General features: G+C 39.8%; 1 protein-coding gene across 2 annotated transcripts in view; it reads right to left on the reverse strand.

Moving 5' to 3' along the window:
• Nucleotides 1-1,285: 1,285 nt before the first annotated feature.
• GCN1 (GCN1 activator of EIF2AK4) overlaps nt 1,286-12,710 on the reverse strand; it is a 42,570-nt gene continuing 31,145 nt past the window's right edge. The window contains exons 46-58 of one of the 2 annotated variants that reach the window (XM_035556781.2): nt 12,337-12,498; nt 11,798-11,890; nt 11,400-11,543; nt 10,124-10,393; nt 9,711-9,824; nt 8,960-9,190; nt 8,153-8,346; nt 7,338-7,452; nt 6,102-6,198; nt 5,046-5,191; nt 4,288-4,392; nt 2,627-2,845; nt 1,286-2,000 (exon numbers count right to left, since the gene is read on the reverse strand). In XM_035556781.2, the coding sequence (XP_035412674.1) occupies nt 1,875-2,000; nt 2,627-2,845; nt 4,288-4,392; nt 5,046-5,191; nt 6,102-6,198; nt 7,338-7,452; nt 8,153-8,346; nt 8,960-9,190; nt 9,711-9,824; nt 10,124-10,393; nt 11,400-11,543; nt 11,798-11,890; nt 12,337-12,498 (2,016 nt within the window). In that variant the 3' untranslated portion in view covers nt 1,286-1,874. Of the gene's footprint in view, nt 2,001-2,626; nt 2,846-4,287; nt 4,393-5,045; nt 5,195-6,101; nt 6,199-7,337; nt 7,453-8,152; nt 8,347-8,959; nt 9,191-9,710; nt 9,825-10,123; nt 10,394-11,399; nt 11,544-11,797; nt 11,891-12,336; nt 12,499-12,710 lie in introns of both variants that reach the window. The other variant, XM_035556780.2, reaches the window with a different exon arrangement.

The following is a 12,710-nucleotide window of genomic DNA, read 5'->3' on the forward strand; positions in this document are numbered from 1 at the left end:
ACAAGGAAACCTAAGAGATCCAACCTTGTTTCATCCAGGAATGAGAACACTGCAGGGATGATGTGGCTGTTGCACAAATTAACTGTTCTCAATGCCTGCGGGAATGGGCCAGGCAGTAATGGACTCAAGTAGCAGCAAGGAAGGTTTTGGTAGACATGAAGTAAGCTCTGACAGTCTGAAAGTGCTTCTAATGAAATAGATGGCATAGACGAGTTATACAAGCACCATCATACGATGCTGTAGAAGAACAATTATATGGAAATCAATTAGGAACGGTTCAGTCGGAGCTGAGCCTGTTTTAGATGAGCAGTAAAGCAGCTGACTTTCCCAAGTCACTTCCAATAGTTCTTCTACAGCAAATCACTCGTTTGCCAGCAGCCTGTACCACAGGTTTGGGAGCTGACAGAACATCAGGAGCTTTTTGACAGGCTTTTGACCAGAACAAAACACAGCACTCCCAAATACCTAATCAAGACTGTATCTTGCTATTTGAAGAATTAGCATGGTGAAGATTAAATGTTTTTGTTTGCTGCTACTGCCACAGCAATCAGCAAATTAGTTCTACTAGAGTGTGTGATCCCTTGTGGTTACATTTTAGGCTGTCAAATTTTATGGTGTGTAGTATTGTATTCTCCCATCATCATGGTTTGAGCCATCCAGAGTTGAATCCCGCCCCTTTGAAACTACAGATCTTAATTCTCTAGCTTCTGAGGTGCAGCCATCTGCTCTGTAGGTTCATTAAATAGATACAGCTCGCTTAACTAGTACTCTACATAGAATGCAAAACAAATTTTCCCTCTAAAAATTGGGATTTTGCAACACAATTTTTCACTATTTACATCAAGTGGCATTAAAGGTATTAGTCAATTTAAAAAAAAAAAAAAAAGAAACCACACAAGTGCATAGTTGGCCAGGTAAAATAAAACACTGTTTTCTTGGGGCAGTACAACTCATTGACAAAAAAAATCCATGTGTTGGAAGTGCCAAGTATCTTTCAAAGCCTTTGAAGACAAAAATAGAGGACTTTTCGCAAGTCAAATAACAAAAAGCTGGATGTAGTCAAAAATACTTTGGAAATGAACAGGAGTAATTACAAATTTCATTAAATGTCACTTCTGGCTTGGTTTTAAACCCTAGCCTCCTCAGTTTTGCAAAAGGGTTTTTATAGATTGCAGCACTACCCACTCTACAAACCGTATGCCCTAGAAAAAGCCGGTCCAAAAAGTAAATCACAGTATTAGTTTGTTGACAAATGAATGTCTAAAAACAGTTTACACCAGAAGGATCAAAGTCAAAGCCTTTATTAAATGTTCCTTCTTTAAACAGACTGCATTTAATTCCCCTTTTGTATCTGTGATTTCTAAGGCTGTTTTAAATACTGTGTTTTACAGGGATTTTCAGTCTTCAGAACCGTCACAAGCAGCAAGTTAGCAGTACACAAAAACAATACGATTGAACTTTCACTGAGTTCTATTCCAGCTTCACAGGGTCTCTGGAAAAGACCAACAGTACTTCGAATACTGGAGTTTTTGCAGAGACCTTGGAAAAGAAATAGGTATCACCAGAGTTTAAGCCTGATGTGCTCTAGCCACACCTCACAATTGGCCGTAATTTACCAGTATTGATTAGTATATCTGTTTCTTGCGCATTATCTGTTTCAAAAAGGGGACCAAATTTTCAATTTTCAGCTAATGTGGGTCTAATTAAGGCTATTCTGGTATATTCGATACTAAAATACTCTCTGGGAGTCCTTTTCATGAAATCCCATCAGAATTAACATTTTCAAAAATGAAAACATTTAAAATAGGTGTTTTGAGTTGAAATGCTGATGCAGCGGTTGGTTCAGTGTTTTCTTGTCTTTTCGAGCTTTATTATCACGTCAGTATAGTGTCATCTATCTGTTCGTCAGAGTCAGCCTGGCCAGCCAGCTTCTTAAGAGATCGCCTGCAGCTTTCGTTGAGAAGCTCCAAGCTGGCAGCATCCAGAATCTTGGAAACCGACTGTGGAAAGAAGACAACACCAATTACCAATTCCTTAGGATACACCATTCAAAATAACAGATTTAAGTGCCTCACCAGGTATATTTGTCTACAATTTTTCAAATATGCCCAAAGCCTTCATCTGGTTTTATGATTCCAAACATGAGAACTATCCAAAACCAGCTAGGACTTTGAAAAGAGGTCTGGATATGCATGTAACAAAGGGGTATTCATTCCATCCATCCTAAAAATACTCTCTCTAGCACCACTAATGCTGCAATAGGATTATACAGGTGACAACAGCAATAAACTACCAGTTCTAGCTGAGGTAACTACAGCACTGTAAGGCTTCAGGCATTTTGAAAGCAAGTCTACTGTTGTAAACATTAAGGGTTCATTAAACACCTTGATCTTCACAATACTGCATGGTATGATTGTACAGTATCAGATAACTTGCATATTTCTTCAAAGCTTAGCATGAGAATAGTGATGAAGGCTTAAATGCAAATAGGAACATCCCACACCATCTATTCCAGAAGAGACTGCCAGCACCTTCTGAGACTCCAGGCCCAACACTTAAAACAACCAAAGGCAGAGCCACGTGACACAGCCTGCTACTGGTGGTTACATTTTCTTCTGTCTCATACCTCAAGTACTTGTTCGCCCGCTCTCATCTTCAGAAGGTTAACAATGGCTTGGTCGCTGTAGGCTCTTACGCTCGTGTTTTTGTCCTTTGTGTTGTCCAGAAGTGCTTTGAGAATTGGTTTTATTGTCTGAGGATCCAGTGGGGGAAGATGGTTTTTATTTGCCCACCAGATCATCTTCTCTGCAACTAACTTTATATCACTGGATGAGTTCTGGAGACACTGAAGGAGACAAAGATGGTCTTAAATTAAGACGTACCAAGGACAGGCACTTAAAGCACACGTTTACCTTTTTTCTAATTCAAGTATCTTAAGCTACAACAAGAAAAACAAGCAGTCAAAGATACACAAGAGAGAAACATGTTAGTTATAAACAACTTTTACTAAACTTATGTATAACAGTAAGAGAAGATTAAACAAGATACTTTTTCAAAAGAAAGCTTCTTAAAATGTGGTTGTTGGCAGGGTCACATGCTTCTCTTTCAGCAGTCTCAGGAAATGACAGTGACCACTGAATGCAGCAAAAGCTGACAGTGTTAGGACATCTATAAAATACATTCAATAGCAGAAACAGCGCAGTCAATCTCTGATTGGCGTTTAAGGTGCATTTCAATAGGATATTTTGTTTTAAAATAAAAAATTGAGAGATGCTTACTTTTGATTTAATATCAACATATTAAAACATGAAAGCTAACATCTAAATGTCAACAATTAGTAATGTGATAAAGGTCCTGTGACAATTTTGATTCTTATATTTTAACATCATTCTATGATACAAATTAACATATGGATGTAGAATTTCAAACAAAAAGATTGCTTTGAAGAATTAAAGCCTCCATGTCAACTTGCACGTTTGATAGACTGAAATGTAAAACCTGAAAATGTAACACATTTTTATTTACAATAAAGATAACAGACAAAATAAAAAACAGCAGCTCACCTGCTCCAGCACTACTTCTCACTCTATCTTCCCTTACCTTTTCTAAGACATTAAAAAAGATCCTGAGGTTCTAACGTTCAAAATCAGATTCTTTCTACTTTCATGGGAAAAAAATAAACCAGAACATCAGAGAAAGAAAGGAATTCTGAGGTAGATTATTTAAATAGATATGAATTGAAAAAAAGCATTAACTTCAATATTCACTTTTCTTCCAGGCTGTAGGAGCTACTCCCTTCCAAAAAAAAAAAAAAAACAAGTTGAAAAGTACCACAGCAAAACCAGCGGAGGAAAGGAGTAGGTATTTGGTACCTTTCTAACAAAATCCGTTAGCAACCTTAAAAAACAAACTGACAACTCCCCCGCTACAGTTTTCTGTCTCTGCCAGCTGTTTGTTATTGCAAAGGAAAAAAAATCACAATGAACACAGAACAAAAGTCAAATTTCCACATTACAACAGAGATGGTGGTATTGTGTTTGCAGCTGCAAAGTAGGCTAGTAAAGTTATTCTGTCTGTGCTTTGCTACAAAAAAGACTGACCTAGATTTCCAAGCATCAAGGGATTTAGAGCTTCCTAAAATAAGGGAGCTGAGGTTTCAGCTTTAATGCTACGTTACGATACAGATATTTTATACAGAAAACCACCTATGAATTAGGTGAAAGAAAGATCATATGACACTAGTTAAGATCCCAGGAAACCAATACCAGGTAGCATGAACGGTCTTACCTTAATAAAGAGGTTGGAAAGTTTTGGAGGCAGGTTCCCTCCTTCTTCCATGTGGTACTTCATAAGAAAGCCCATCCCTCTGATGCCACTAACTGCAATGGGTATCTTCACCATAAAAACAGAAACTGGTGTTATTACAGCAGAGTTCAACAGCCTTCATAACTAGGCCCATAGTTACAGACTCTGTAGAGTCTGTACTAGTTGCAGGCCCACAGACTGGTGAGCTTTTGCAAAAGGCTAAACAGATCTTTAAAACAATGGTAACATGCAACTCATGAAAACAATGTAATGTTATTGGATAAGTACTATAAAAATCACGATGGAATATGATGATAAAAATCATCATGGAATATGGTGGCAGACCCTACATGGCCCACAAGTTCTCAACGCTAAGTTATTCGTGCAACCCTATTTTTAAAATCTTCCTCCTAAATTGAAATATTTGCACTTCTTGTAAACCTGACCCGTGAATGAGAACTATAATGGGACAGCAGAAATGTAATTTATTCCCAGTGAAAGTTGCTCCACAGCTGAAGATTATTTAATCTTCATCTCCACAGAGACCAGAACTCAAAGAATTAGGACAGTCATGTCATTTCACTATACAACTGCATCTAGTCAAAGAAGAACATTCATAGTGCACTTGGGAATTTTTTGTTCCTTTTTTTTTTTTTGGTATTACAGTGGACTTGTGTGCCTTTTAAAACTACTCCCACAAACACCTGAACAGAAATTGCCCACCCTCAGGTAGTGCTTACCCTGTCAGCGGTGGCATTGCTGAGGATCATCTCCTGAACACTGTTGTAGTATTTGGGGGAACACAGCCTGTAAGGAGCAACGTTTACAGCCACCGAGAGGGCCAGGCTTCGTCCATGTCTCACCATCCAGTCAATTCCAGAGACATCTGCTAGAAATGACAAAAAAAAAATCTACCTCTAAAAAGGCTACATCTGAGAAAATATTTGTCAGTTTGTCAACCCTGTTACATAAAATTAAATAATTAACAGCATCTAAAGCAGCATCTTCCTTTCTCCACTCCTCCCAAAGAGCTACAAACTGTGCTAAAACACACCACCACTATCAGACAGGAACACCCTCTGGGCAGACATGGGAACCTGACACAAAGAAATGACTCTGCATTGTTGAACCTGGCTATTTCTGATGGTCTAAGTCACATGTAGTCAGACCCACATCACTTAGTGCATGAAGCAACTTGCCTTTGGAATTACATAAGCTTTGACACTAATAAAAATGTAAAAGTAATCCGTAATTTGAAACCAGGTAACAGATTCCCTTTTTTTAATTCCACAGAGTACCACAGCACTCCCAACCTACAGTTTCCTACAAAATTCATGCATTTGTCTAACTGAAAGATTAATTTTCCAACAGCATCTGAAGCCACCAGATTTGGTCTGCAATAAGTGTAAGCCAATCTAAGTTCACAGTGTCATCAACTAAGGTGGGACAACCGTCCCTCCACCCTTCCTCAACATCCTGTCACCTCCCATCCTCTGTGCGTCAGCACTAAGCAATTACTTGGCCATGCTGGTACTTTCATCAACTCACCTGAAAACAAATCCAGAAAAAATACAGGTAAACCTGAATTACAGCCACTATCCTGTGCTCAGCAGTGTACCAGAGTGTACACATGAACAGCCACGAGCAAGAAAAGTACAAGGAAATCTCAAGATTCAGGTTTAAGATCAGGAGGAGGAACCTAAATCACTAGTCACAAAGTTTTCCCAAACTGCTGGCTAAGAAGGTATCTTCCCCTGCTTTTCAGATTCAGTTCTGGTCACAGTAACTTCACCTACCCAGTAAGTGTTGTTGGAGAACAGTACTGAGCTCCTCTTCCGACAGAAACGCACACAGTTCTGCCAAGCAGCCAGCTGAGGCCATGCGGGTGGCATCCTAACAAGGGAAGGAGGGAGAGAGTAATGCTGGTGGGGCTCAATGTACATCACAGATCAGGAGCAAGAAGAGCAAGTGACAGAGGATGATATGAAATAAAAAGAGAAGGGGGAAAACATACTAGTAGGCACCCTTTCACTCCTGCTACCTATGGATTTCTGTCAGTTCACGAGGTTTGTTGTACGGAATGGAGTTTAAAGCCTCTTCCACAGTCAAATAAAAAAAAGCCAGCAGAGATTGAAGAATTAGAGGTCTCACGTAAATTCTGACTTGTTAAATGAAAAAGTCATAAAGATGAAAGTGAAAGTTTTAAAGGATACGTTTACACATTTTGATTCAGTCTAGAAAATAAGCATTACTTCTAGCCATCTCTAGATAAGCTTATCTCTGTAATAAACCCATAGTACTTTAAATTTAAAGCTTCCAGACTTTTGTAGGTTTGGCTTCTTATGCAACTGTATCATCACTGCAATTCTCCACCCTGAAACATAAAATCCAACGGGAATTTTTCTGTTTTTCTGTTTCTAGCATGACAATAGTTGTATGTCTGCATTGCAAAGATCAGAACACACAAAAAAAAACCCTATTTATTTTAATCTCACACATGATACTGTTGCTGTCATATACAGAAAACACTATATTAAACTTAGTGTTTCTTATTTACTGGAGAAAAATCTGTCATTAGCAAAGAATTCCTCACAGTAAATGACAACCCCCACCTGAGAGCCTACAGACACATGTATGTGCATGCAGCGAAGGTACTGCAGGTTTTCTCTGAGATAAAAAGCAAATCCTGACTTTAGATCTTTCTCAAGCATGTCGGTGAGGAACTGCAGGTCAAACCCACATATACGGTTGCTAAGGAAACATTAAACTAACAGGTTTTCAGAGTTAAAAGTAACTGGCTAGAGATCTCCAATTCTTGCACCTGGCTCTCAGTTAATCGTACAAGGCTCCAACAAGATTGATTTTACAGACCGCATTGTTTGGTGAGCAATGCCCAACTAAAATGCTTCTTTATGTAAGTTTCTTCCCCCAGAAGGTGTTTTAGAAAATAATTTTGTTAGAAAGTTCAGATGGTAAGTTTAAAAATAAGACTGTCCACAATGTGGATCCTTTGCAGCTGTCTGAAGCAATACCTCATCATGTCCCAGCATCCCCAGAAGCACCGTGCTGATATTCTTCCTAATCGTAGCATCTACTTTTGCACCAGCTCCTCGTGTCACAAACCGCAGAGCTTGCAGCATCGTGTCCCTAGAAGTGATAACAACATACAGTCAGAGATTGCCTCTTCCCTCACGCTAAAGAATAAACTGAGCTCTGGACACCCGTAAGAATTTCTCATGCAGCAATCAGATTAACATGCCCTGCAGTTTAGGAGACTGATGTTCCCTCCGCTGATAAGAGCTCCACACTAGAGAATATTTCCATGTTTGTGTCTGTCTCTTACAACATAAATATCTTCTGACTATTCAAAGATTTTTAAGAAATAAACCAGGAAATTATTTTGTTAGGGATCTGTATACTTAGGATACAAGAGTAGCTGCATTACTTTAGGTCAAACTGGCAACTGATGCAGTCTTGTATCTGAACGTGGGTTGCAGTGGTTGCTGGGGAGGCTTGAAGAGTTCCTCCTCCAGCAGGGGGATTGGACTAGATGATCTTTCAAGGTCCCTTCCAAACCCTAACATTCTGTGATTTAGAAGGGAGAAGAACTGAGCAGATGCCAAGTAACACCTCCCTGATGTAATATATCAGGGCTTAGCTTTTGACCCAGAAAATACCTATCATCCACGTCCCTGGTTTTACAAGTCTTGATTAACAGTAAGTAAATCTTACTCTCAGAACTAAGGGAGGGAAGAAATTCTACTCAAACAGCTACAGTAGCTCAGCCATTCTAGCCCTCCCTTATCCCTAATAAGCGGCGAAGTCTGAGGTACCACCTCCACCTTACCTGATGGCAGAGTCATCACTGGAACGAATTCCGTTCAATAGCTCAGTAAAGAGAGGATCCACTTTTACGTGGATAACAATGAGTTTGCCAAGAGCATCGGCAGCTTTGAGCCGAACAGCACGGTTAGAGTCTTGCAGAGCTTTGGTGAAGGTTGTTTGCAACTGAGGCAAAAATGGTTTCAGGGCAATCTCAACCTATACCAGAGATGAAAGAAGGAAAAGTGATGCAGACAAGTCTGAAACAGGGGCTAGAAATCAAGGCCTGTAAGCAGCATGACTTCTGTAGCAGTCAGTTATCACAGTAGCAAATAGCCCTTACTCAGATCTACCAGGCTACTAAAACAGGAAGAACACAAACAGTGCTTTACCATGAAATGTTTATTCATTTCAAATCTAACCTTATTTTCTGTAGACTGAAATACAAGGGAAGTGTTAAAAGATTTCTACACCATCATGAATGTTCTTTTCTGTACAGAGCACTGAGTAAAAGCTCAGCTCAGTTCAAATGCATGAGATTATCATCTTTGAACTTAACATTTCACAAAACGGGGAGAATGCAGGAGGGAAATTAATTACATGGTAGTTTTTAATCATGTGAAAGTGGGACCAGCATTTAGCAATATTTCTAAGAGACCTAGTGATTCAAAAACTGGGGGCTTTTTTTCGGTTGGCCAGTTCCAATGCCATTCCTAAATATCAGATCTACACCAGCAGCTATCCTAGCTGTATTTAAATGAAGAGCAGCAGATTTTAGGAAGGTTATCATGGTATATGTTCACAAATCAGAGACAATTACTTTGAATCTTACCTTGGCTAAAAGAAGGCTTAATGTTTCAAGCAGAGCCACCTTGACATTCCAGCTGAACCGATCTCCCAAGATCCGAATGAGTGGTCCAGTAATGCTTACCACAGATGGTTTAAGAGCTTCAGCAGAAGTCAGCTTAATAACTAGCCCTAAGGCCTTTGCTGCTTCCTCCTTTTGCTCTGGATTGCCAGTTAGAACACCTTCCCGCAGCACCAGGAGTATAGAAGTCACTCCCTGTCATGACAATTAGATAAGAAAGCTCAGAAGCTTTGATGCAAAAAATGTCTTATTTTTGCTCCTGTTATACACCAGATGAACAAGCTTGGAGAGTTTCTCTCAATTTCCTGTTGACCTTCAGCTGCCTGCTTCCACATTTACAGAGCTACTTTTATTCAGCTTGATTTCATGCATCTACGCCTTGCTAAGCCAGTTGCTATGAGGAAAGTGCTGGTGGATGAGGGAATTTTTAAACCAGAGAAATTTGGCACACAAGTCCAGCATTACACCTCCACAAGAAGCAGCCAGCAATCATGACTTACATGCATAACAGAATTGTCAAAGATTTTGTTACAAAAGGAGTTGCCTGCAAGGTAATTCAAGAGCAGGGGTAGCCTACAAAAAGTCTCCGACATGTGGATTTGGAATTTTTTCAGTATTTCTAATAGCTGTAACATCTTATCAATCAAACCCCCAAAAGGTGGGGGTGGCTGTGATGACTCCACCTTTGCATCACGTGCTCAGTCTGATCCTTTACCTTCTTAGGAATGCAGAATCCTGGCACATGCTCTCCTTTGGCCTCATTCCCTACAACCCGGATGTCCCTGTGTAGGTCCTCAATGAGGGCAAGCTGGTTCCCAGCATCTAATTTCTGCAGGAGAAAGGGGTAAGACAAAGATGAGGTAACATCACAACCAGCTTTTCTTTCTGAATTCTCAGGTGTATCAAGAGAAGGCAGCTATTTCCTGCCTCTTCCAAAGGCCTGCTCCTTCACCCACAACGCTGATGTCAAGCTCAGCCTGTAACTCTCAAATCTTTGCAGCATTTGCAAATGTAAATGGCATTTACAATCAAAACAAAAGGTTCAATTCAGGCAGTATTTTAGCAGCTCTATCCCCGCTTTCTCCTTGCCAGCCATTACCACCGTAACCTTTTAAAGCTGCATCTTACCTTGGTGATGGAATTAAGTGCATCCCAGCTTTCATTCAAAACTACAGGATTGGTATCATTAAATAGTCGTATCAAGCCTGAAACCAGGTTCCTGAGATGACCGGTATAGTCTGCTTTTGTCTTGGAGCAGTAGATATTCAGAATGACAGCTGCTGCTTGTCTCATTCCCAGCTCAGGGCTGCGGGTAGCTTCTAGCAAATCTTCAGTTATAATTCTCTGTCCAACATCATCTTCCACGGACAGGATTACAGACTGGCAGTTTGCCATCTCCTAAAGAGTCCAAATTAACTTTACATTAACTCTCAAATAAAATAAAGCCAGATTTAGCACCAGGTTTGCCCGTGTTATCCAGAGCATTATCTCTTAGATAAATACTACAATATATCCCACTTGCTGATCTTTTCTTATGGAATAGCTGGTCACACTGCCATTAAAGGCTCAATTCAGAACCAATTTCCCACTCATATTTGAGTCCTTATACTTACTTAGTGACAAATTTTAGGGTTAAATAAAGCTATAAATGGGTCACTAGTCTTGGAGCAAAGACAGGTATAAAATCATCTCTCGAAATTTAACAAGTGACCTGAACTGTTGCACAGGTAGCTCTGCAGCTACAGAGGGGCTAACTTCCAAAAATTAGAGTAGCTCAGTCTGCCTGATCTTATTTACGCCCAGACACCATGGGTCTTGTCAGATAACTTTTTTTTTTTTATTTAAGTAGTTTGAGGCTTTGCATCATAATACTAATTACAAGCACATCTAGAAGCTGAGTGAAAGGGCATCTACAGCAGACAGAAAAGAGGACTTTATCACCAACATTCCCAATTCACCAACTTGTGTACATGTCTATATTCAGTCACAGCTCCAGGATGTTCTCTGGAGTCCAAATAACAGATGTTTCTGAAAGCAGTTAAGAAGGAGTGCTGCGTGCAAAATAGGAGATTTTCTCCTTCCAGCCCTTTAATCTCTCAGTCTTCTATACCAGTAATAAATAAAGTTAACTAGACACTCTGGCAGTTCTCCAAGAATAAGTAAACTGAGAATTGCATCTTGTTGCAGGCCAAAGAGACTTTCATACGGATACAAATGGATTTGGAAAGCATATGTTTTTCAACTCTCAATATGCCACCAGGCAAGAAAACTCAGCCTGAAGAAGCTAGTGGATGGAATATGCAATCTGTGAATCTAGAGAACACAGATTCTGTGCTGAGAAATAAACCCAAAGCACTATCTTCAGGCAACCAGTCATAACAGAGAACTGAACCGTGCTACTTGCCAGTTGCTCTTCACTAGTCCCCAGCTTCTCTTTCAGTGCAGACATCATAGCAGGCAGGATGACACTCAAGTGCCTTGTCAGAGCATCCCCTGCTACTGACGAGAGGAAAGCTAGCACACGGGTATTCACAGGGGGAGTAGTCAGCTAAAAAAAAAAAAAAAAAAACAATACAAAAATAAAAAATGAGACAAGCACGAAGTTTCTTCAGAAGGAATGAATTTTAAGTCATCTATAACATGAGAAAGTTTTAAGTATGAGTGCATCACAACCACAGTGACAATGTTTTGAGCATAAAATCGGAAGAAAATTTCAAAATATTTTGTCATCAGTCCAAAGAAATCTGGCAGAAAATAGAATAAAAACATAGCTCTAAGTTTAAAATTTGTTTCCAGTTGTACCTTTGGCACCAAATAAGGCAACACCACCCGGCTCTTGACAGCCATAACTTGTTTAAGACCATCCACAGCAAAATCAGATGTCTCTTCATTATCCTACAGGGAGAAAGAACATTATAAACCTGAGACATGATTTGTGACACACCAAGCTAAACCCTGTTTCAAGTGACAATTCACCAAGTGATCATATAACCAGTACTTACACAGGTCCTTCTATCTAAAAATGCTCTTCTATTATATAGCTAAAACCTAAACAAGCTCTTACGTCACATTTTTCTGATGTGACATATCAGGCATGGTGGCCAATTTACGGAGGTGACAATGGCAATTCCCTAGCAGAGCCAGATGCAGCAATTCTTAGGCTTGTACTTTAGCCACAAGACTTGCCCTGCTGATGGCTAGCATGACTAGGAGGAGACAATGTAGAGATGCCACTCCCTGGAAGGGTCTGCCAATGCAAGCTTCCCTCTCCTTTAAGCTAGTCATTCAAAACTTGTCCCACAACATCATTAAGTTGTTGACTAACACTGAGTAATGCTTACCAGCTGCTTCAATAAAAATGGCAGGATGTCCTCAAGAGCTTGATGTCCAATTGTTGAGTGCAACTGTTCAAATGTTTTAGCTGCGGCCTCTCTGACTTCTTCCAGAGGGTCACACAGAGCTTTTCTCACAGTAGGAACTAGGGACTCGGAGAAAACCAGTACCTGAAAACGTAGAGATAAAATTACAGAATATCTAAAGCACAATGGACACGTGCATCTCAGTAGAATACCTAAGAACAGGAATTAACACAGCAGACACTAAGTTTCTGTTTGCTTGAAATATACCGGAAGAAAAGAAGGATTAATCAAAGATTCACAGTGCTCTAGGGATACCATGTGGATGTTTTTTATTATGATAGCTCATAAAAGTCAGA

The sequence above is a fragment of the Cygnus atratus genome, chromosome 17 (genome assembly GCF_013377495.2).
Source record: "Cygnus atratus isolate AKBS03 ecotype Queensland, Australia chromosome 17, CAtr_DNAZoo_HiC_assembly, whole genome shotgun sequence".
NCBI classification, from domain to species: Eukaryota; Metazoa; Chordata; class Aves; order Anseriformes; family Anatidae; genus Cygnus; species Cygnus atratus.